The 24,991-nt window shown below is 41.3% G+C and overlaps 3 protein-coding genes across 3 annotated transcripts; 1 reads left to right on the plus strand and 2 right to left on the minus strand.

Annotated features, from left to right (window-relative positions):
* Positions 1–229: 229 nt before the first annotated feature.
* On the plus strand, positions 230–4,133 carry LOC100705903 (ankyrin repeat domain-containing protein SOWAHC). Its single transcript, XM_005463668.4, has one exon. The coding sequence runs from the start codon at positions 1,205–1,207 to the stop codon at positions 2,432–2,434; it is 1,230 nt and encodes a 409-aa protein (XP_005463725.1). The 5' UTR covers positions 230–1,204; the 3' UTR covers positions 2,435–4,133.
* Positions 4,093–24,796, minus strand: dhrsx (dehydrogenase/reductase (SDR family) X-linked). Its single transcript, XM_005463677.4, has 7 exons — positions 24,637–24,796; positions 10,348–10,455; positions 8,970–9,038; positions 7,811–7,912; positions 7,517–7,724; positions 5,532–5,739; positions 4,093–5,171 (listed from the first exon to the last, which is right to left on the minus strand). Exons 1-7 carry the CDS (start codon positions 24,734–24,736, stop codon positions 4,989–4,991), a joined length of 978 nt encoding a protein of 325 aa, XP_005463734.2. The 5' UTR covers positions 24,737–24,796; the 3' UTR covers positions 4,093–4,988.
* Positions 13,413–24,773, minus strand: LOC102082399 (zinc finger BED domain-containing protein 1). Its single transcript, XM_005463667.3, has 2 exons — positions 24,637–24,773; positions 13,413–15,878 (listed from the first exon to the last, which is right to left on the minus strand). Exon 2 carries the CDS (start codon positions 15,851–15,853, stop codon positions 13,790–13,792), a length of 2,064 nt encoding a protein of 687 aa, XP_005463724.1. The 5' UTR covers positions 15,854–15,878; positions 24,637–24,773; the 3' UTR covers positions 13,413–13,789.
* Positions 24,797–24,991: the final 195 nt, after the last annotated feature.

Below are 24,991 nucleotides of genomic sequence, written 5' to 3' on the forward strand. Positions count from 1 at the left end.
ATCGAATTACAAACAAGGAGAATGAACAAATGTGACCGTAAAATTATGAACAGCCGTAAAGAAAATGTAAATGTTATCAGAATATTTTCATTCCATACTCTCTCCAGGTATTATTTTTAGAAAAGGTCAAACTGGTTATTTGTCAGATTGATCTGAAAAGGAAGTGACTTTTTAAAAATTGACTTGACTCAGCTACGAAGAAAACGGCTCTGGGAAAATCACCAGGACAAGAACGCTTCAGCACTTTTGCGCAGATATCAGAGGTTTGCTTCGTAAAGCAATAAAACAATGTATACAGTGAAGCGAGAGATAATTAGTTTAATACCAAAACGAAATATTCTGAATAATTTAAGGCCAATTACATTCATATTTACACAGATGGCTTGCTCCAGACACATAATAACAACAGTGTGGCAGCAGATTTGTTAGATTAGGCAGAACGGCTGGAGCAGAATGAAAGAAAGTGAAATAACGTTTGTCAGGTAAGTATTAAAGTTTTTGGATTTTCCAAACAACAAAGGCGGAACAGATTTCAGTATTTATTGATCCAACACATGCTTTAAAAGTGTCAAACGGAACTATTAACATGATACACCAAATTACAATTTCACTTAAAATAATAACATCTCTCTCGAAAAAGCTTTATAGTAAAATCGTTAGAAACAGGAGGTTAGAATGTAATAAATGCTGTGAGTGCGTTACAGACGTTCATCAGTTCTGGTTTAGTGTCCCAGTATCTTCTCCAAACACTGGGTGGGGTCCAGTTTGACTCCTTAAACGTGCTGGTATTACTGCCTTGAAAAAAAAAGGCTCTACAAGAGATTTTCTTCTCAAACTGAGCGATAATATTTTTTCCTAATGTGGCTTAATACCCCGTCGTGGATTTTTACGTACACAGGTACACGTGTAAATAAAAAGTCGACGAGTATTTTAGTTTTATAAGCGCTGCCCTATTTCACAGAAGAATGGTGCTTTGGCGCAATCGGTACTTAAAAAAGTAGAAGTCCAGTAAATCACAGCTGTTAGTAGTTTTAGCGTTACAGCCAGCCCGCGGAACAAGAAGTGAGGAGAAACACCTGGCTCAGGTTACGGAAATAACAGCCAAGTCAGAGTTCCGCATAATTTCAACACTGAAAGAATTTGACAGGACAAAGTGTCCTCGGTGTGTTTGTACAGTGGAGGAGTGGACAGCAGCTCGAAGGCGATGGGAAACTGGGAAAGCTTCAGACGAGACAACAGGGAGTCCAGAAAGGAGCCGGTTGGAAAAGAGCCCAACGTACCAGAAATTACAGTGACTGAAGCGTCGCCGCTCTCTCCAGAGAGGTCTTTCTTTAGCGTACCTGGGCCTGCACACACTGGTAGGACGGGACAGGTACTTACTGCTGCTGAGCAGCAGGCTGAGTCTGAGTCACAGGAAAGCCTGAGCGCAGCAGAGGGGCTTAGTGTGACCATGTGCAGAAAGTCTGCAGAGTCCCAGCACAGGTCTCCCTTTGGCCCGCCGGAGTCACAGGAGGAGGAGGAGGAGGAGCGCGTAGATACGCACAGTTTGTCTGGAAGTGACGATAACAGCACCCCAAGAGGGAGCCGCAAGCATTTCATAGAGGTCATGATGAACAGCTCCCCAGCGATTCGGCGCTCTTTTTACCTGTCCCCCAGGGCTGAAGCTGACTCCACCTCTATGGTTTCCTCCACCCTGGACGAAGACAGGACAGCTGTAGCCTTGGAGCCTATGGAGCATGAGTGGATGATGTGTGCTTCAGACGGGCAGTGGAGCAGCTTGCATCGCCTCCTCACCGCAGAACCCAGCCTCATCCTGAAGAAGGATTTTGTGACTGGCTTCACCTGCCTTCACTGGGCCGCCAAGCACGGCAAGCCTGAGCTCATAGCCATGATTATTAATTTTGCCAAGCTGCACAACATTTCTGTTAGTATTGATATTCGATCCAGCACCGGCTATACACCTCTGCACATCGCCGCCATCCACGGTCATGTGGAGGTGGTCAAGCTTCTGGTTAGAACCTACAATGCAGATGTGGAGATCAGAGACTACAGTGGGAGGAAGGCCTGCCAATACCTCACCGACAACGTGAGCGTGGATATACGGAGCATCGTTGGAGGCTGTGAGTGCTCTGCAGGTGAGAACTCTCATCCCAGGGATGGAAGACGCTGGAGGATCTCTAACATAAAGCCCCTCAGCCAGCTCAACTCCAACGATTGTGCTTCTGGGGACAGTGAGGGCCAACCCAGGGAAAAGCCCCTCAGGAGGAAGTCCTCACTGAGCAGGATGAAGCCCAAACTGCAGAAGCTTCGTGACAGGACATCCCAGATTGTCCACAGCACTTCATTCAAAGATAAGGAGCAACAGGGAGGGTCAAAGAGAGCCTCCTTTAGATCCAGAGCCAAGAGCCACTTCTATGGGTCAGATCAGTACTGACACAGGATGTGGTGGAGCACTACGTATATCTCCCAGCTTATTTTCATTTATCGTTATTGCAAACAACCTTTCAGTGCAGTGTCTGCTTGATTTGACTGAACATCATGTTGATTCAATGGGAACATGAAAAACATGCTTAGCTAGCTTTGGATTATCAAACAGGAACTTTTCTGTGTGGTGAATATATGAAGCAGCTTTCATGGTTACTGTGGCCCACTGAAGGTTGTGGGGTCAGTGGAGGTGGACATGAGTGACTGTACTTTTAACAGCTTTTCTCTTCTTTTAGTTTTCTTTATGAAATAAACTGAGGGAACAGTAATGGTCAGTATTTGGCTCTATGATGTAAAACAAATGCACACTGTGTGTTCACAGCAGTAACTCCTATTAGCCTTTAAATCAGATCACAGAGGGTGAGACTCCCTCTGCAGGCCAAGCTGTGTATTTTTATCTGTCCACAGCTGACACTGAAGCCCGGTGACTAATCCGCCTGCAGTGATCCAGATTACTGTGTCACGAGGCTGTGAGGGAGTGTAAGGTGACAGAGAAGCTCTGGCAAAGTGTGACCACTTTGTGTGACCGCTGTGCACCAAGTGTACTGATCTGAGCATGTCACATGATCCATTTTAGTGAGTTTATGGTTTACTGTATGTGAGGACAGCACTGCTGAGATGGAGGCACAGCAAAGTGGAAAAGAGGCTTATGAGCCACGCATGTACTAAACGTCCTGCTTCACCTTCTGCTCACACCCGGCATCTCATTTCTGGGAAAACCCTTTTCCCTGATGTTGTATGGATGTATGGAAGTTTTGTCACCCTGTTTTTCATCAGTGTGTAAAGAAGCACTTCTTCGCTTAGCTACACGTTTAATCTTTAACAGCTTGCACTTCAGCATTTGTATTTGCACATGTTTACCTGGGTTATTGACACCATTTGCATGTTTGTTTTACTTATTAAATAAAGCACTCCATCACCATCTGATTTAACTCTTGTTGTTTCAGCTCAGCTTGGGTTTCGTGGTCTGTGGAAATATTCAGGCTGTCCGTCTTTGTAATTTGAAAATGTTTCGTTACCAAATCTGTTAAAGCAAACTGCTGCTTCAGTAGAGATGCAGATTTTTTAAAAAGCCCAGTGAGGGACTTTGATTTAGACCTTTCTAAAAACTCTTCCCTAAAAGAATCCATGCAAGAAAAAGTACTTACAACAGTACTAAACTACAGAGTAACAACACCAATCCTTAATAGACCGAGACGTGACTTTTATTTACCATTGCAAAGAGATCAAATAACAGTACAGACAGCAGAAACATGGCTACATTGGTCCAAAGTGCTGAAACAGAGCGGAATGTACATGGAACAATATAAATGAAGTCATACATACAGTGTCCACAGGGCGGCGCTGTGGGCCTGTGATAGCGTCTGAGAGGCGTTAACATGTAGGAGACGAGTTCATTACAGCAAACCAAACCAAAGCAGCAGTGATCATTTGTTTTAATAACACTGACAGGTTCATGTTTCTTTTATGTAGTCACATTCATGAAGCATTACAGTTACACTAAGTGGTCCCATCTCTGGGTGAAGTCCACCCATTTACAGCCTGAGTTAAAGGGACTGTACTCACCTGTCAGCCAGTACAAGGTTATTCTGCAGTAAAACACATCAATGCAGTACTTTATTATGTACATATACATTCTGACATTTTAATCATCTTCTTCTAGCTTCTCTATTTAGCGGTCACCACAGCAGATCATCCACCCTAACCTGTCACTATCACCTGTGTACCACCCCTCCTTCACTACATCCATGAACTTCCTCTGTGGTCTTCCTCTTTGACCCTGGCAGCTGTGTTTGTCCAGTATACGCACATGTCTCACCCAGCCTGATCATACAATACTCATTTATACTGCCATCCATCCTGCTCACTGCCAATGAAAATCACAGCATACTGAACTCTGCCAGCTCCACCTCCGGCTCCAGTCATTTCAGCGCTATGAAGCGACTGTTGTTGTGATTTGGTACTATATAAATAAAACTGAATTTCTAAAGCATACATCACTCTTGAGGCACGATTTGCTCCTTTAGAAGCAACATCATAGCACACAGTGAAATATAAAGTGAACATTAAGATAAATCAGTCCACAGTCATTTACAGGCATGAACGATAAAGCTAAGGCACGAAGGCTTCATGTGAGCTCAGACCTTTCTACGTCTGTCTTTGTTTGGAATATTAATCATATTACGGTGTGGTTTAAAAACAGGCACATGTGTGGAGTCATGCCGATGTCTGGTACATATGATGGGCCATGAGCTCAGGTCTACCAGAGGCCATGGATGTAATTGCTCCTTTGGTATAGTTATCTTTTTTGTCAGGTAAAGTTCAAACAGAGGTGATTAAAATCATAACAGAATGAACACTTCTATATGAGTAAAAGTTATATATGAAATCAAGAGTATTGTTGCATAACTTTGAAATGTTTGACTTTTGAAACACTGTTAGATAAGATTGTCCCAGTGAGTACTGAGGATGCAGACGTATCCACCCTTAGGTCAGCTGGTGGGTCAGGCCTCCTGCAGACCCACCAGCTGGCAGCTCTTTTTCCACAGCTTGGCCTGTAGTTCAGAGTCATAGGAAACACCTGCAGACTGCGTCTTCTGGCCATTGTACAGGTAACAGCCACCCACCCCCTCCATCTCAGAAGCAGCTGCAGCATAGACGGCTGTAGATGCTCCCTCTGCTGGAGTCTGAGCAAAGCACAGAACAACAACAGCTTCAAAAGTCTCGTATCTGTAACATCTCCAAGAGTGTGTGTGTGTGTGTGTGTGTGTGTGTGTGTGTGAGAGAGAGAGAGATCAATGGACAACTCACTATTTATGACTGACACACACACACACACACACACACACACACACACACACACACACACACACACACTCACAGAGCCACACACAGGGCAGCATGACCGTACACCAGGTCTTTGTATACATCATTAACATCATTAACAGTAACCATTATCAGTATCAGAGATAAGAAAACATGAACAAAGAATAATAATAATGGAGGAAAACCTTCCAGCTGGAGAAGGTGAATAATTTAGTCCTCACCCTGAACAGTATCTTGGCTACTGGCTTCTTGAGCAGCTGCACCAGAGTCCACAGGTTATCGTACAGCGCCGTGTCCACCATTCCCGGGTCCACAGCATTCACAGTCACAGAGCAGCTGCTGGCAGTCAGCTGCTCCTGCAGGTAGTAGGTGAACAGGACCAGAGCCAGTTTGCTTTGGGAGTAAGCACCATGGGAACTGTACTGGATCCTGGGAAGAAGAGGATGAAGGGAGAATCAGAGTTAGCCTGGCTTTTTTATATATCCCAAACTTACAGAACTCAGAGCAGCCTGATGGAAAAGCTGCTTCATATCCAGCTGCTGTTAAAGAGTATGGTGTGGGTGTTACTCCCACTCATCTTTACTAGCTGCTTATGTACTCGTAAGCATTTACTTTACTCATTACTCCACCTACAGCTACCACTCAGAAGAACGTGGACACAGAAAAACCTGATTTACAATGTTGTGGTTTACTCGTCTGTCAGGACTATTATTTATCCTAATATGATTTATATGATACGGAGCCCTTTCACACTTTTTCTTTATTCAGTTGAACCGAGAAAGTTCTCAAAATGTTTTAGTTTGAGCCATATTTCTATCTACAGTCACTCTGTTTTAGCAAGGTTACAGCTAAAACATATTTAGAAGGATAATAGTTATAGAAATAAATATTATTTATATGCCTATTATTTATTTATAAATAATATTTAGAAGGAATATTTAGTGCTTTTGCAGGAATCATTGACAGACAGTACTCACAGTCCTGTTCTTTGTATTTTCCCAGACTTTTCATATTTCAGTGCATTTGCACTGCACTGTAACTATGAAGCCTGTCCACACTTTCTTAGTGAATGCATTTGTTGTGTTTTGTCCTTTAATGAAATTGATCCCAAAAGATTTGTTTGATTTTCAGGTTACTGTCCAGAGTGTATTAATAAAACTCTTTATAAAGACATCTGCAAACTTTGTGACATCATGTTGAATATTTGCGTCTGAATAAGGCTGTTTAGTTCATGTAGGTGTGCTCAGTCAGAGAAAACAGTATCCAGGTCAGAGCTGCGCTCATGGAAACTCCGACATCATATTATCACTGTTGTTATCTCGGGGTGAGAACATGTACTCTTCCCAGTTAGAACAGAAACCAACAATTCCTGTGAAAAAAAAGCGTAAATGTATGAAATTCAACATATCTTATTGGTAATCTTCTACAAGGCATCGCTGCTGTGAGAGTGCTGCTCTCAGTCCTGTCTACATGTTCACACATCATCCCAGCCCAGTAAAACTCACACAATTATGTAACATACATCACAACCATGGAAACATTTAACACCATAAAAACACTTCAAAGTGTGTTTTTGTAATAATTTTTTTTTACTTCTCCATATAAAAACCTATAAAATTCAGTCCATAGACGGTTTTAAATGCAGCCTTCAGCTCAGCTCATAACCCTGCTCCTCTGTCTCTGTGAACCTTGTTTTGTTTCCTGTCCGTTATTTGACCACATCCATGAGTTTGTGTGCTCCACATATTCAACCTATCTGGTTTCTGTAGTGTGCCTTTGTATGCATTACCCCGTATCCTCACACAGTAATCCAACTAAGATAAAACCTTTGAACATGTGTGCCTTGTTTTTACTAATCAGAAGCAGTAAGAGATGCTCCAACAGGCCCACTGCTCTGTAGGCATGCTTACAATACATGCTGGGTGAAATCAGGAAGCACAGACTTCAGATGTGTCTGATTCAAGTCTGCAGCTATGGTGTGACCTGCAGCAGGATGTACCTTCTGTAGTTTATTTTTAGTGGTGTGCAGGAGGGCTAACAGTGCTAACGCTGGGATCTAGGGGACTGAAGATGACAAAGTGTTCCAGTTTAAACATGACAGTGAAGTTGCAGATTTCCTGTGTGATTATTATAAAATGTAATCACTCAAAATTTTTGTATTCTTTCAGACTCAGAGGGTTTCATACCCACTGATTGATCTTCTCACCTCCTGTTTAAGTCCTCCATGTCTACGACTCCTGCGTAATGTGTAGCAGAGGACATGTTGATGATTCTAGAGCAGCAGCCCGGTTTTCCTGACCTCTTCAGCAGATCCAGCAACAAGTTTGTCAGCAGGAAGTGGCTCAAGTAATTGAGGCCCAAGTGGTACTCAAAGCCATCCTCTGTCTGTCTCTCAGGAACCATCATGGTCCCAGCTACATGAAAGGAACAAGTTTAATATTTAGTAACTGGTGTGTGACTTTGTAAAGACCATCAGTGTGTGTGTGTTCGTATAGCCTACCGTTATTAACCAGGACATGGAGGGGTAGACCTCTGTCCCTGAATAACCGCACAAAGTGGCGCACAGATTTCAGTGACGTCATGTCCACGAAGACAAACTCAGCTGCAGTAAGAGAAGAACAGCACTGAATCCTGACTCTGACTCCATGACTGTGATCAGGTAACAGCAGTCAGTAGTTGCAGTGCATTTGACCTCGAGGTCACTGTGCACGCCACATCATACGCTCCACCATCAATAGGCAGAAACGATTTAGTCGTCTCCCAGAACTCTCTAAAGGTAACAAACATCTCAACAAGTGGGGACAGTATGGAACATATGTAAGACGAAGGGCTTTATACTAGTAAGCATTAGCAAACATGCTCATTTATTTATGTATCGTTACACAGCATGGGATGCTGGTTTGTCAGGATTTACATTTTGTATTCTGAGGGGAGATCATGTTCGAGGTCAGACTGGTTTTAACACCCTCAATGTTGCCATGGTAATGGAGAAGAAAATGTGACATCCTTGGTCCATAACACCGATTATTTACTGTTAAAGGATCATTTTTAGGAAGAAATCTGGAATATTTTCATTGACATTATTTTTGATCATCACTTATATGTTTTGCTATAGGCTGGGATGACTGATACTCACCATCTGTAGGGATAAAAGGTGTGTGCGTGCGTGTGTGTTTCACACTCAAAATGTGGTTTTAGTGTCAGGGTTACGATTGGGTTATGGTTAGGTTTAGGCTCAGGGTCAGGCATTCATTTTTGATGGTTAGGGTAAGCAGCTAGGGAAAGCATTATGTCAGTGAGATGTCCCCACTAGGATAGCAACACCTGACGTGTGCGTGTGTTTTTCTGCACTGAATGTTTTTGAGTTTTCCAGTTAGGCTGGACTAAACTAAGAGTTTATTTTAACTCATTAAACCCGTGTCTGGGTCAATAGTCGGCTTTCACTTGCTCTCTGTGTCAACTCAGATGTGATCATGTTATTTAGCTTTTCAGAGAGCAAGTACCACAGCTGACATTATTTCATATATGTATTTATGATGTAAAGCATTGTCATGGTATAACATTTTTTTCTGAAATTTGAGCTTTTATTTTGGAAGATCCACTTCCTGTTTCATAGACAATACTGAATGAGAGCTTCCGTGTTACTGGATGTGACTTACCTGTTCCTTCGGTCCCTTCTTCATGAATCTTCCGAACAGCTGCTGCACCTTCTTCTCTCTCATTCCCAGCTGGAGATGATGAAGATCAAAGAGAGGCTTGGTGGGCAGATTACAGCAGCTGATCCACTTTAACTCAATCCTAAAGCCTACACTCACTAACAAAACCTTTGGTACGACTGATACTAATGAACAAAACACTGGACAAATAGCCAATCACAACTCGTCTATCAACAGGGCAAGGTAATATTCTTGTATTTTAGTCTGTCATGATCAGGATGATGGGGGTAATGAAAAAATAATCTAGAGCAGGGTTGTCAGACATGAGGCCCAGGGGCCAGAATCGGCCTGCCAAAGACTCCAATGGGGCCCACTGTATGGTTTTGGAATATGTTTAGCAAGTTATAGATTTTGGACTTTTCATGGGTTTTACAGCGTTTCCTGCTGATGAACACCAGTACCATGACCATTCATAGTACACCGCAGTAATTATATAAACAATAATTAAAACACAGAAGAATTAATGTGAATTACTCTCCTGGGCGATGAGATAGCAGAACTTTCTATAATTTTACGCATTTATTTGTGACAACAGATTTCTTTCAATTACTACAGCAGCATTTCTTTATCTTGTAGTAAAAATGAGACGTACTATTGAAATTGCACTTAATGGGGTTAAAGGTGTAGTTTAACGTATTTACGCTGACTGAAACGAGGGCGTCACTGGTTCGGCCCACTTAGATCAAAATGTGCCGTACGTGGCCTACAATGTAAAATGAGTTTGACATCCCTGCTCCAGAGTTAGGGTTTGCAAAGTTTGTATGTTAATGTCTTTTCAGAAAGTATTTATCGTTGGAATTCTCATTTTGTAACAATCTTAATCAGTAGTAAGGTGGCATGCATTGACACCAGGAACGTTTAGTTAGCCTTGTTGTGCTAGAAAAGTTAAATGCTCAGTTGGTCCTGCATAAACTGTAGATTCATTCAAGAGCTCTTCATTTTCATTAACACATTTAGCTGCTCTGTGGACCATACTTTGAGAACCTAGGATCCACTGGCAGTGCAGATATGAAGCATTCAGCTCCATATATGGAAAGATTCCAGTGCTGTTGTGTGCAAGCCATTCAACAAATGAATACAAAAGGTCAAAAGTTCATATTAAACACAGCCGCTGTTTAGTCCTATAGACAACATACAAAAGGTTTATAGATCAAGTGGGCAGTAGGCTCCTTTTCTCATAGTTGTACACAGTGAGCTTATTTTTGAGTCCCAGCCTGTGGGACATCTGAAACAACGCAACCTTAAGGCACTGCCATAAGTAAGAAAAAGTATAAAAATGGGAATTGACCGAGTGAAGGCATGTGATTGGACATTAGCCTACCTATGATAACATGCATGCCAAGGCTTGCCAGGTGTCTTGCGGTTTCAAAACCAATTCCTCTGGTACCCCCAGTCACAATGGCAACCCTTCCATTTTGCTTGGGTAAGACTGTGTAGGAGGAGAGAGGGGACCACATAAGAACATTACACAATGTTTCATTTAAACTCTGGCGAGGTTCAGTAACGATGAGGTTTAAGACAATGCTGGGACAAAAGTCTTCTGTGACTGATTTATTAACAGTCATCTGTAAATATGCAGCAGCAACACAGCATTTGAAGAATCAACAGAATTACAGCGAGTGCAGATAAGTCTATAAACAGTTTGGTAAGTCAGGTGATTCACAAGAAACTTTTTCTATAGTTGCTCAGGTGGTTTGGCATAGAACTTAGAAACATATCTGAAGACGATGCTATTTGAAGCAAATTAATTATGAATGCATTGACATGTCAGTCTACTTGACTGCCACTGGGAAATACAATGACCAGTCACCCAGGCCAGTGACTGACACTTTTTAAATAGTGCAATGAAGAGCATGAAATGTGGATTATATGTAACCTATGAAATACACCGCTCCAGAACAGACTGGGGAAATCTGTTTGTACGACTGCATTGCATTTTCAAATATTGAACATTGTTCCCATGCAAAGTGAAGACATCAAGCAGCCAGACAAGCAAAACCTTTACTCACATTTATTATCAGTCAGTTCTGCAATATGTGGACAAGTATTTACAAAGTACATAGCCTGAATGACATTTGAGGGGGAAAAAGGACAACTAAACATAAGAGTATACTAGGAAGTCACAACAAGTGATCAGTGATTAAGATGATCCTAACTACTATCAAAGGCAGGTTTCTGTAAGTCTGGCGAGTCATTCGTCCCCCAACATGCAAACCGGAAGATTTTCACATGGTTAATGAGTTTAAAATATTCTATTTTAATCTGTACCATGATCTTTTCCTAACCATTACAATGTAGTTTTGGTACATAAATCTCAACAGTGACTGAAAATTAAATTTAACAGCAAATAAAACTTTGTTGATTCAGACTGTGTGTAAACTGATCACCCTAGTGGTATTTCTTAGAGATATTTATGAACCAACAATTCACCTAGGTTTCAAACAAGTAAATTACAGGTTTCCTTATCACACAATATCACGTTTAAATGTATGAAGTTTAAAGAGATATAATTAATCGATCTCTGGCTTCCAACATTAGCATGTGTTACATGCAGTGTCACTTCACTAGTGGGAAAGGAGTCTGAGCCTAAGCATGGCATCGAGCGATGGTGACTAGATAGACTTAGGCTCACCTCAGTGCACAGCTTGGGCACTGGAACCAGTTTCCTGGCCTGTACTCTGTTCCACTCTGGACTTACTCTAAATGAAAAGAGGCTGCAGAGTGTGCTTGTACCCCTTACTGTGGAATTTCCATGCTCACATGGGCAACAAATGTTTTACCTGGAGAGGTGTGTTTGTGCACTCCGTTCCTCCGTTCCCCCACCGTTGTGTACACCGAGATGTGTACAGGTGAGACCATCAAGCAAGACTTTGGGAATGGCCACAAAGTGATTCAGAAAAACTGTCAAATGACTCACGAGAGGGAATCCGAGCTAAACTCACACTCTACATAGTGGTAGTGACATGCTACTGGCCTCAACACTACATCTCCTCGACGGTCTTCCACAGTTCATCAGGTACTGTTTGTGGCCGAGTGTGAAGCAGTGGGAATGATAGAGAGCACCTCCAAGTCTAAAAAAGGGTAAAGCGCCCACTTCAGTTTAAGTATCTCAAAAGTGAGGGGAGAGTGGAGGGTGACATTTTACAGTGAAAAGATAGCGGAGCTAAAACAATGCAATTGATTCCCTGGTCAATCTCCTACCTCTTCCCTATGATCACAAGCTCTGCATAGCAACCAAGAGAAGGTAGCAAGCAGCTGAGTTTCTTTTTAAATAGGTGGGTGGATTCTCCCTGTGATCAGTCAATCAATAGAGACTCTGTGTTGAGCCACTGTTCCTACACATCAAAAGGAGCCAGTTGAGGTGGTTCAGACATCTGACAAGGATGAGTCCTAGGTGAGGTGTTTTGGGTATGTCCTACTGGGACAAAACCTCCGGGCAGACCCAGGACTCACTGGAGAGATTATTTCCCTCACTTGGCTTGGAAACAACTTGGTGCCCCACCCAGAATGAGCCAGAAGAGGATTCTGGGTTGATGGAAGTCTGAGATTCACTTTTTAGGCTTAGGCCGCTGCCTGCATAACTCAAACAAAGAAAGCAAAGAAAGAAACAAAACAAACAAAAAACAATAGATACATGCATGTTCCCTTAAAGCTCTTCATACCCTCTTGACTTGGCGTGGCACTTGCCAGATTAATTTGCATTTAAACGCAACAGGTGTGCACAGATGAGGGGGGAAAAAAAGGCTGTGGATTTTAGGTTTTGTGACCCATCTAATGGAAAAATCCTGAATACCTAACCTTCCAATGTACCACTCTGATCATCCAAAGCTGAGGCAAGTATGAGTTGAAATTCCCAAAGGTTGATTCTGTTCATCTGGATGTAGTGTTTTCAGTGGGAGAAACATTTTGTCATAATCCAAGTGACTTCTTCAGTCTCAGCTGACTGCAGGTTTCCCCAACCTTATAAACAGTACATTTGCATAATGACTGAAACCAGCCCACTGAAGGAACGATGGGCTGGAAGGTCAGTTCCTTGATCATTAATATGCAAATTGTCATGACCATTGATCAACAACCACTGATCAAAGCTCATTTATCAAAGACCATTGATCAACGGCCATGAGTCCCATTCACAGAGAGTTGGGGAATGGCTGTAATCACAACGTTATAAGATGGTGACAGATGTACCCTTAGGCCCCCTCCCAGCCTATTGTTCATTCAGTGGGCTGATTTCAGTCTTTATGCAAGTGTACTGTTTATAAGATTGGGAAAACCTGCAGTCAGCTGAGACTGAAGAAGTCACTTGGATGAGTGACGAAACATTTCTCCCACTAAAAATGTCCAGATGAACAGAATCAGCCTTTTGGGATTTACTTACCTGGCCGACTGAGCATGCATCAAGACATGAGTTGTAATTAAAACAAAAAACAACCCAAAACAGCTGATACACATTTAAAATAAAGACAACACACAATATTGCTACATAAACAACAAATATTTTCTTCTTTTATAACCTTCCACTTCATTTTAATACAATAGAGTTTCTGTGCAGATTTTGAATGCATAAGGACATCAGCTCTGTAAAGGAGAAATGTGTTTACAGCAGTAAACTTAAAAGCTAATGTGTTCCATATGTTATAAAGGCTGAAAATGGTGTCCCTTCATGCCACCAGTGGCTTTTCAGCCTTTAGAACCTCTGTCAAGTAAACACACAAAGAATACAGATAGCAAAGTAAATAAAGTTCTTTAAAACCTCAGTCACTTTAGTGCTGAGCCAAACTAGAGTTGGTTTCCAAAACAGTTTCAAATTCATCCTCACAGGGTTCAGGCTCGTAGTAGCTCCGAGAGTTCTCATACAGGAAAACCTGCATATCCACTAGAGCTGAAGGTATGCGGTTCCTTTTTCCAGAAAGAAAAGTACCTGATGAGCTGAACAACCTATGACAAGGGACACTTGTGGCAGGAACACACCAATACTTCTGGAGCACCTTAGGAAGTGTGGGGAACAAAGGTGCATGGTTTGACCACCAAAGCAAAGGGTCTTCATTCAGACCTAGAACCCTCTGTGACTTGTAGTTGCTCAGCTCCTCTACTACTTGAGCATGTAGCTCCTCTTGGCTCTGGTCTGCATCTGACTGGCAAAATATGGCAGCCAAAGGGTTGTCTTGAACTGAAGTGCTGGCAGAAGATTCACCCGGAAGTCCCTGTTTTTTGCAAGGTGGCTCATCAGACACCAAAGAAAAATCATCAAGGCATGATCGCTCTGAAATCTGCTTCTCAAGGATTGCTTTGGCCTCTTCAATAATAATACTCTCAACTTTTGAACGTTCTTGGGTGGAAAGAAAAGGCAGTTTCTTATAACGAGGATCCAAAAATGTAGCAATGTTGAGGAATGTTGCGATCTCTTGGGATAACTGTGAATTCTGTGAATATGTGCTTGACAAGACCTTGGAGATGACCTCTTTGCTCATGCTGATCTCTTTGAGATCCCCTTCCTTAATTTTGAGGGTGGTGTTCAGCAGCATATGAAGGACAGGTCTCACCATGCTAATGGTTGGATACTTACAAGAAATGATCATGTTTGCCACAACTTTAAAGGGCTGGAGGACTTCAATCAAGCCCTCCAACAAGGCCCAGTCAGAACCACTGAAGGTGAAATGATGGCTACTAGAACTCTCTATAAGCGTCATACTTATAGCAGCCTGTTGCTCTTTCAGTCTTTGTAGCATTGCCAGTGTACCGAACCATGACCTGTCCTGGTCTGTGATGAGTGTACACTGAGCAAGGCCGTGTTGCTTCTGTTTTTCTCGTGCTGTATACATTGCAGATTCTCTATAATGATCGATAAGCTTGCGGCAGCATCCCAAAAAGCCACTCACTCGTGGCAGCTGGAAGGCTTCAGCCATTGCATGATTGATTGTGTGCCCAAGGCAGGGCATTTCTACTGACAGATCAAGGAGGGAGCATGCTTTCACCACATCCACCGAACCATCTGTGGTAGCCCCAATGACTTTATGAGTTATCCCCCACTTCACAAAGGCTTCATACATGGCTCTGGTGATATTCTCAGCTCTGTTGTCCTCTTGTACTTCAAAAGTTTTAAGGCATTTGTTGGTCACTGAGAAGCCAGTTGCACTGTTGTAATTGATTGAATGCACAGAAAGTGAAATATATGTTCTGTTTTGTGTTGGGCTTTGCCACAGATCTGTAGCAATGCCACAATTCATAACTCCACTAAGCTCACTAAAGACCACATTTTGGGTACGGCAGTACATTTGAGGAACCATTTTGCCTGCGAGGTCACTTTTGCTTGGAGGAGAATATCCAGGGTCAACAATACCGATTAAATTCTTGAACATAGGCTCTTCAACTGTACATACCGGATATAACCCCTCACAAATGAAGTTGATAATAGCTACAGTCAAGTCATTGTGTCGTTTGTTTTCAGAGTCTAAGCTCTGCCTTAAATAGCTTTCCTGGGACTGCTGCTGTGAAACTGTCGGCTCAGTCTTTATCCTAGAAAACGCCGTAGCAAAAGCTTCACGCATCTGATCTGTGTTGCTTTTCACAAACTCACTGAACTCTATGGGATGGTTCTTTTCAAGGTGGTATGACAAGTTTGAGGTGTTTCCAGAGTAGGCAATTTGGCTCATACATACACGACAGTAAATCCTTTTCCAATGTAATATGCAGCCATCTGCATCTGTGTCAAAGCCAAAGTACTTCCACACTTTGCTTTTGGCACGTGGGTGTGCGACCAGATTGAGGCCTGAGCACGAAGGTCCTGAACTTTTACCCTCCATTGGCTCCTTAGGTAAAAAGTCCATCAGGATGGCTTCTCTTATCGAGAACCTAACAAGAACAGTGAAATAGACATTTGATTTTGGTGATAAAAACATTTAAAGTGTTTGAGAACTGGATTTTACAATCCTCCCACCATTAACATGCAAATGAGCAGATAAAATAAAATATCCGGCTAAGATAGGAATTTGCATGATGGTTACCACTGATACTGAGGTTTGCACAAGTAACAACGCCATATGAGACACTACATGCACACTACGCAGTCACTGCCTCTGAAGCTGGATTTGAGAAATAACTGTTTAAAACTTTACATTTATAGAACATCTTGTGTTAGTACAGAATATCAGGTCAACAGGTTGGTTGGTTATTTGCAACTGATAGACCCACATTAGATTAAAAAAAAACACCCTCGTTGTTGCAGCCAGGAGTAATTTAAAAGTTACCCTTTGAACACATTTTTTAGTTTTAGTATTCTTGTTTTCCATTGAGTTAGCAGCTTTCTTCACTAGCTTACATAAACTAATATAAGTCTGTTAACCACAACCAACCAACTCTGTGATGTCATATCCTGTACTGGCACAGGATAGTGTTAAGCATGTTCTTAAAATCTTTAACTTTAAGCACTTATTCTTATTTAAGTGTTACATCTATGTCAGTTTTGGGCAGCACATCCTCCAAGGTGTAAATTAGCCTTTACACACAGTGTTTCATGTCCACTTTAAACCTACCTTTAATAAGTCGATAATATTGCTGCCCTTTTAGGTCGGTAACAGAAATATTAGTCAGTTAAACAAATTACTCATATCTAATTCGTTTACCACATCATTTAACTGCTTACTACACTATGGTCCCACCCACAACTATTTGGCAGCCACATCGTATCTCTCCAACTCAAGAACAATAACAGCCAAGGGGAGCTGCAGTTCTCCAATATTTGGCTGTACAAAATAAATGTTTGTGAGTCAGAGTAATCAGACACAACCATTTAATTGCAGGAATGCCAAATTATAAACAGGCATATTAACATTAACCGTAAGGAATGAAGGCTCCCGGTTGCAAATACTGCTAAAGCTTGGCGCATTTGATGCGTGTGAAATGCTGCTCACATTCCAAAGTGGCACATGTGATGTGACACGGTCAATTCACACGCTCTTTAAAAAAACGAATCCTACAACTTCGTTCACATTCTTGAAACCAAATTTAATGGTTTGTTGAATGGTTGTTTAGCCCTGCGTGAAAATGACTGCCACAAGTCGCGCTAATTATATGAACACACTTATCAAACAAATTAAAGGAACATTTTTTAATCAGAGTACAGCACTAAGTCAATTAAACTTCTGAGACATTGATGTGGTCAGTTAAGTAGCAGAGAGGATTGATAATCAGCTTCAGCTGCTTTGGCATTATTGAATGCCAATCACTTATTGATGTGCCATGTGACACATCAATAAGTTTGATGTGTCACATGGCCCTCTTCCTATTGAAAAAACAAAAGTTGTATCCAAGATGGCCGACTTCTAAATGGCCACCATGGTCACCACCCATCTTGAGGAGTTTGCCCCCTCACATATACTAATGTGCCACAAACAGGACTTTAATATCACCAACCATTCCCATTTTATCACGGTGTATCCATATAAATGGCCCACCCTGTAGATTTATTTCCCCATTGAGACCTGATGTGTTTTCAAAGTGTTCCTTTAATTGTTTTTTAGCATAATTATATTATGATATAACAACAATAAGCAGAAGATGAAAAATATACATTCCCTTGAATTTTTTTAATGGAAAATTGCTGATATATTATAACTACATTTTTTTTTAAAAAAGAAGCAGCAATATTTATATTATGCCAATATAATCTGCCCTGGTTAAATACTCCATCTATGACCAGCTGAGCCGGAATAATTCTTCTTCCATCCAAATACAGTTTGCTAGCTGCCACATCAGTGATAACACAGCAATTACCTGACAGCCACTTGAGCTAATAGTTAAGTGTCTAATGTTAACGTGTGCATCAGCCAGGTTAACATTTATGATAACTATATATCAATGTTGTTGAAATGGGAGCTTTACTGACCTCTAAAATTCCTCTTAAGCTGTTTGTATCAATATTGATGCAAATGAGTATCGTAATTCTGTATTCATTTTCGTATCAATAAATACTGGAGTAACATTTTTTTCTTGACAATCCTACTGTGTACATGTAGGGCTGTGCGATATGACCAAAATCTCATATCCCGATATAAGAATTCTATCGTCAGATAACGATATAAATCACAAAAATTTAACATTTTCTGTAAATTCTGTGAATCTCAGGCAGCTTGACTTGCGGGAAGTGTTTCCAGCTGGGCGTCGCGTACCTGGAGTCCAGTGTTTTAACCAATGCATGAAACGATACATTTTTAGACATAAGTTGTAATGGCCGCCGTTTTCTTTGTATTTATCACACGGCGTGCTGCGGGGAAAAGCCTGTTCTAACGTTTGAGTCTAAGGTTTATTTTTTAGCACCTGGTGGCTCTTTTTTTGCTTCTCATCCGTAAATGATCTGCTCTTTCACGTGATTCAGTTTATTTTGAAAAGTCGCAACAGGATCTTGAGCTTTATTGTGAAAGGTTTATGTGGAACATAAACAAGCGGAGACGCGATGGTCTTACCGTCGTTGTTGCTAACCACAATGCATAAAAACAAGCGCTTGTCCGTCTGTAGTGTGGTTATATTAAATATAAGACAAAGAGAGAACTTTAGGAAATTAATATAGCCACTACAGTGACCATCAAAATAATGAAAAAAATATTGCCGTAAACAGTTTATTTTGCGACACCACGAAACAAATGATAGTGTAAAATGAAACGATAGATGTTTTTATATCGTCATCCGATATATGTCGTTATATCGAACAGCCCTATGTACATGTCTAAAGCCCTGCCTCCAACCTGAGCGGTCTCTCAGATAAACTCACCTCTAATCTAGTTCCTCCTGGTTCTTTGCAACAAAAGCATAAATATTAGTAAAGATGATTGATTTATTGCAAATATTTAACAAATCTTGATCTCGTCACCAATAACACTGATGTTCAGAACTAGAATAAAAGTCCGTTTTTAAAAGTGAATATTTAGCTCATTAAATCAAAGGCCAATCAGTTTAGATCTTTTTGTAATGCTGCTGGATATTCCAACAAAAAGGAATGCAACAAATCTGTCATTAGTCACACACTCAACAAGATTATATGGGTATAAAACCTAAATCTGCATCTCCAGAAACACTTCCCTCTTTGTCTCACAGTGTAATGCATTAGTGATTTTCCACTTTATGGTCACATGCTTTATTCACTCAAATTAAATTAGTAACACTAGGGCTGCTCGATTATGGCAAAAATGATAATCACGATTATTTGACGATATTTATTTAACAATAACAATGTATTGAATAATGGCTTTAAAGATTGTCAAAAAATAATATAAAATAGTGTGCAAATACTGATTACAGATTACAGTTCTGACACACACAACAAAACTATTGACTACACTACACACTAACTACACACTAACTGCACACTAACTACACAAGATTTGCACTAAATGTCTCAAATCTCTCACATCTCAGAACACCGCCATCACTCCTAAAACTTCCCCCCGTTTCTTAACAACTAGATGCCACATTGCCATATGACTTTTTGATTGGTCGACACGGTACTTTTTTCGACCAATAGGAAAGGGTGGGGGTTTTTCGGTGTTGTTTTTGCTCACAGGCTTTCGAGCGTTTTCCTTATAAAACGCCGTTTTTACCGTTTCTTCCCGCAGTAAATATAAACAACGACAGTATTCAGGAAGAAAACCAAACATTGCAGATATTTTTATCATAACTCTGGTTTTACGTGGCCGATCAACACAATTTAAAAACTGGTATAAAGTCCACACTTTTTCCGTCAATTGTTCCGTCTGTCCTGCTCACATCTCCAATGGTTGGACACGTTGTCATTAACGTGGCTTCACTGCACATCAGCCACGCCGCTTTGCTAGCTAAAACACCGGTGTCGGCACATAAGGACGCTGTCATAGCCTGTCAGCGACGTTGATTGGCTGCGTATATACGAATGTGAATCACATCATTGGCTGGACTATAGGATAAGGTGGCATCGTTCTAATCCCATACAGGAGCAGCCAGTCACTCACTGACTAACACTGCAAAACAGGATTGTTAAAGTTTTAATTTTAATTTCAATTCAGGTTAGATTGTTTTGTGCGCAGCGCAGATTTTCTGTGCGCAGAGACCGTGCCAGCAGTGCGCAACTGCGCACGTGCGCAGCTTAGAGGGAACATTGGTTCCCACACCACTGAAGTCGTTTTACCTCTTTTCAACCAACGGCATTCTTTCTTCAGCAGCCATTATCCTCTCCTCTCCAAATAACTTCTGCTTAGCTTTCCGAGCTTCCCTCGGGTCCTCTTCATTGTTGTGATGCGTGTTCGAAACGCAGAGAGGTGCGCTCGATTTGCCACACGGAGCAGCGCGAGAGTAAAGCACGAGGGAGGTGCTAATAATCGGCTCAGTCATTTTTAATGATCGTTGAAAACCCAGATCGTAATCGAGATTAAAATTTGATTAATTGAGCAGCCCTAAGTAACACTGCTCCTTTGATATTGTTATTGTATATTTTATTTATTGTATATTTTACACATGTTGGTATGGGATATTGTATTTGTTTTAAACGTTATATACTTATATGGTATGTGTATTTTGACTTTTGTTGCCATGATGCCAGGTCTCTCTTGAAAATGAGACTTTTAATCTCAATGAGATTTTTTACCTGGATAAATAAAGGACTAATAATAAGTAGGTTTTCAAAAAACCTCTAGCTGTAACTCCACCTGTCTACATACTTTTGCTAACAAAAACATTTTCTGGTCTTCAGCAATGAGAAGTTTACCTGAAAAACCACCTCAGTGTAGGGAATGGAAAAGTCTTATGAAACACTGGGTTAGATCATGGTGAAGTCAGCTGTGTAAGTCCACTAAGAACAGTGTTGGGGAGTAACAGAATACATGTACCGCTGTTACGTATTTAAAATACAAAATATGAGTAACTGTATTCTGTTACAGTTACTATTTAAAAAGGTGGTATTCAGAATACAGTTACTTTGTTGAAATAAATGGATTACATGGCGGTCTTTTCCTGTTTCATATGTTAGGCTGTGCCCTCTGTATTTTTGGTAATTCCACGCTGGTGGAAACCCAAACAAAACACACATTAAGAGGCTCTAATGCCTGTGTCTCAATCTTACATCTCATAATGACGTGAAGAAATATTTTTAAAAATGATTTAATATGAAGGCAGTAGGCAGAGTGTGACAGGCATGGCCCTAAAGAATGTAGCCTCATGGGCAGTGTGCTCCATGCTGCAGGGAAAATGGACTGCCATACACGTTATGTGTCTGTGAGCGAGGGAGGGAGAGAAAGGAAAAGTCCGAGTTGTCAGCGAGCAGAAACCACTGCAGCCAAAAAGAGTGCCTGACGAGCCCAGTTGTAAGTAAGCTATTAAGTTGTTCGTGTTTTCCTCTGAAACAATAAGTTCTGTTGGAGCAGCCTTTCAACGCCTCTCTCTGTCTCTCGCTAGCAAAGTTGACCCAGACAACAAAGTAAAGCTAGTTTTCAGCTACGAGTCCGACACGAACCCGACGTATTAGCCAGAGGTCCCTTTACTACGGTTCGGAGCCGCCGACCTCTTTTATATACGCGCGGAATAGTTTTCTATACGAGATCGCTGCAAAAAGTGCAGCCTTACCTAATGTCCACCTACTGTTACTTATTTATATTAAGATTTAAAGATCTAGTCGGTATTAGTATGGCAAGTACCCTTCAGTAATAGTAATAAGTCACACAGCAACAGTACATTCATGTAGTTGTTAAAAGCTTGATAATATGTTAAGTAATCCAAAGTATTCAGAATATGTTACTCTCATTGAGTAACGTAACGGAATACGTTACAGAATACATTTTGGGGCATGTAATCTGTAATCTGTAATGGAATACATTTTAAAAGTAACCTTCCCAACACTGACTATGGAGCAGCAGTGGTCACACATGGCAGCTAATCAGAGGTACACTGGGGCTGTGTCCCAATTCAGGGTCTGCACGCTTGAAGTACGCATTTTAAGTGCGAGTACGTCACCGCCACGCGACGACGGCTGTCCCAATTCCAAGTGTACTCCAAATGCGCCGTCGATTTCCCCAAATATCAAGCGTGGTCCGGTGCACGCTTCGTGGTCCCATATATCCCACAATCCATAGCGCGGCGGTGGGTGTGGATAATTTTGCCGCAAAATACGGCAGAAGGGAGCGGCCGAAGAGTGAACTGTCAAAAGTAAGTACTGAATATGATGTCACTTATTTATGTGCGAATGTTTAAGAACATTAAAACATTACTGTTGGCCACGTGTCGGCAAAGTTATGTGACATTAGTGATGTTTGTACTTTCAGCGTTTACTTGGTTTTAAAGCCTCTACTTCTAAATATATATATAGTCGACCTTAATCTTACAGAGAATGTGATGATTTTATGGATAATTAAAGTCAGTCATATATCCACAAACACAACAAGCTGAAAGTCAGTGATGCTGCTCGGTTTGCAGTCCTGAATATGACGGCACAAGCAGGATTCACTGCACTGTTAATGTTAGCTATGTTATATTGCTGCCTCTGTTCGGTGGTGTCGAGCCAAACGGACTTTAACGTGTGTTTGAACGAGCTGACGGTTCACTCGTTAAGCTGAAAGAAAGATGCTTTAATCACAGGAGTCACACATGTGTCCACTGGACCATCTGGAACTCTTCTTGTTTAGCACTCGTAATAACACAAACACTAAATCCTCCTTCTCTTGTGCTGTTTTGTAGCAGTGTGTACACCTGAGACTGTCACCTGTCTGTCTGTCCTGCACTCTCTCTCTGTTTCTTTCTCTCTGATTGTGGAATAAAAGTATGAACATGTATTTATAAGTTACACTTGTGTTTGAATCCTGCAGCTTATCACACATTTGATTTCCATGTGTGACAACTGCAAGTGTCCAGAGTGAGGACAGACTGGGTCCCTCAGTTTGTTTAAGGCTCTGATATCTATTCTGTATGACTTAAAGCAGTTATGACATGCTCTGATTTTCTCACCTAATAAAGGAATATTTCATATATCAGTCTGATCTTCATTCAATCAGAAACAGTTATCACAGCTCGTACATTTGCTTTTTACACATATATGTAAGCATTGAGCCAAATGTAATAATGCCAACATATTGAAAGAACAATGTTCGTCTCTTATATATAATACATCTGTATATACACTGTCAGAGATACTTGTCTTTGAGTGAAGATTTAAGGTGATAGGAAATATAAATAACTGCAACTTGAATCTTTGCCAATACTATAATATTGTCCATATTATATTAACATTACCACAGTGAGATGACTTTAGTCTCATGAACAACATTAGCTAATTATTATTTACTAACTAATCTTGAAATGACTGTTCAGTACAGAAATGAAGCCCAACTATCATGTTTTACAGTCCTGTGGTCTCAACTAATCAAAGTGATGTCATGACAAAAATGAATGAACAACAAAACATTTTTCTCCTTCATTTCTGTCACACAAAGCTGTATGAAACATTTCTCGCGGTTAGTATCATGGTTGCTAGGCAACCTGAACAGCGCGACGAAGGCTAGACCGTCCCATTTCACAAGCCTCGCACTTCCGCACTTCTCGTACTTGTAGTACGCACCGTACGTAGTACGCGTAGTGTGCGTACTTCAAGCGTGCAGACCCTGAATTGGGACACAGCCAGCGATCTGCTGGAGCTCACAGCACGAATCACTGGGATCCTTTCAGATATGTTAAAGTACTACAGCTGATGTTCCCCTACCTGCTGAACTCCACTTTAACCCCTGAGTTCTGTTAGGGTTAAAAATAAAAGTTTGTATTCACATATACTATTATTTTATTACATATTGTATAAACATAGTTTACGTTGGACTAAAATAGCTGGTAAAAACATGCTTCAGAGAGCCGCCACTTATGACCTCTGTCACTGTTTTAATGGACCCAGGCTGTTACAGCTCCACCAGATTTTTCTTTGCATTTCTAAAGACAAAGCAGGGTCTTATGTCACACCTTTACTATAGTGCCTATGAGCTCAGTGAGGTGTGAAGCCTTGTCCCTGGGGAAATTTTAATGCACTTCAATAGAAAAAGCATAGAAACGTGGTTGTAAAGGGACAACAGTCAGTGCATTCACCATCACAGAAAGTGTACAAACATGAATCAGTGTAAGAAATAAAAACAAATGATTGATAATGAAAATTAAATGAACCTCCTTTGAAAACATGATTATTCTGATGCAATCGGAGTCACTTTGCGTCTCAGCGCAGGTACAGGTGGGTCACAGCCCGCGCAGGTGCCCACAAGGAGACGGACTCACCGTAAGAATCATCTCAGTTTAATCTCATCCCAGCATCCAACCGTTTGCGAGTTAGAAAACGTTATTTAACACCTGTTCAGCCGCAAACACACTCACCGCCCGTCTCTGACATAAATCACATTTTCCTCACACTATCGATCGGTCCAGAATTACAAAGACAACTAACGAGTTCTTCAAACTCTCCGTTTCCTGTGACTAGTTCTTACAGCTGACTGAACAGCTTTATACCTGCACGCGCTTCTGTCGATGACGACATCAGTACTGCACATGGATCATGATAAATATGCATCAGGCACAAACGAGCAGACAGTCAGAGAGCTTTGTAAGAGAGAGAAGCGGAGCTGACCTGGGAGCGTAAAGGAGCGGTTGAAAATTTGGTAGAGAAGAACTTTAATTCCGCATAAGTACAGTTTGAAGAGAGGCACCAGCACCGACTGAGGCGACATCCTTCTGCTTCCCACACCGAAAAGCTTCCGAGTCCGAGTGTGCTTCCGTTAATGAGTCCGAGTGGACGCCTCACTGGGATAAGTCTGTCAGTGGTTCCGCCCTCTTTGCGTCATAACTTCTTGAGGGTGGAACCAAATGAGCTGAAACGCATTTTCTTCTTTTTCCTCAGCACATGTTATTCAGCTAAAGCTGTGAACACTGTTTAGTTTGAACAGCCACAATCAATGCATCCTGCTGTCGTTATGTCAACAATA

The sequence above is a fragment of the Oreochromis niloticus genome, linkage group LG23 (assembly GCF_001858045.2).
Source record: "Oreochromis niloticus isolate F11D_XX linkage group LG23, O_niloticus_UMD_NMBU, whole genome shotgun sequence".
Classification (NCBI taxonomy): domain Eukaryota; kingdom Metazoa; phylum Chordata; class Actinopteri; order Cichliformes; family Cichlidae; genus Oreochromis; species Oreochromis niloticus.

Bases quoted from the DNA above. Each gene is read 5' to 3' on its own strand.
- LOC100705903 (XM_005463668.4), top strand. From the start codon at position 1,205: ATGGGAAACTGGGAAAGCTTCAGACGAGACAACAGGGAGTCCAGAAAG.
- LOC102082399 (XM_005463667.3), bottom strand. From the start codon at position 15,853: ATGGACTTTTTACCTAAGGAGCCAATGGAGGGTAAAAGTTCAGGACCT.
- dhrsx (XM_005463677.4), bottom strand. From the start codon at position 24,736: ATGTCGCCTCAGTCGGTGCTGGTGCCTCTCTTCAAACTGTACTTATGC. The intron at 7,725-7,810 runs GTAGGCTATACG...CCTTTCATGTAG, and splicing joins CCATGTCCTGGTTAATAACG to CTGGGACCATGATGGTTCCT. The intron at 5,172-5,531 runs GTGAGGACTAAA...TGCTTTGCTCAG, and splicing joins TAGCCAAGATACTGTTCAGG to ACTCCAGCAGAGGGAGCATC.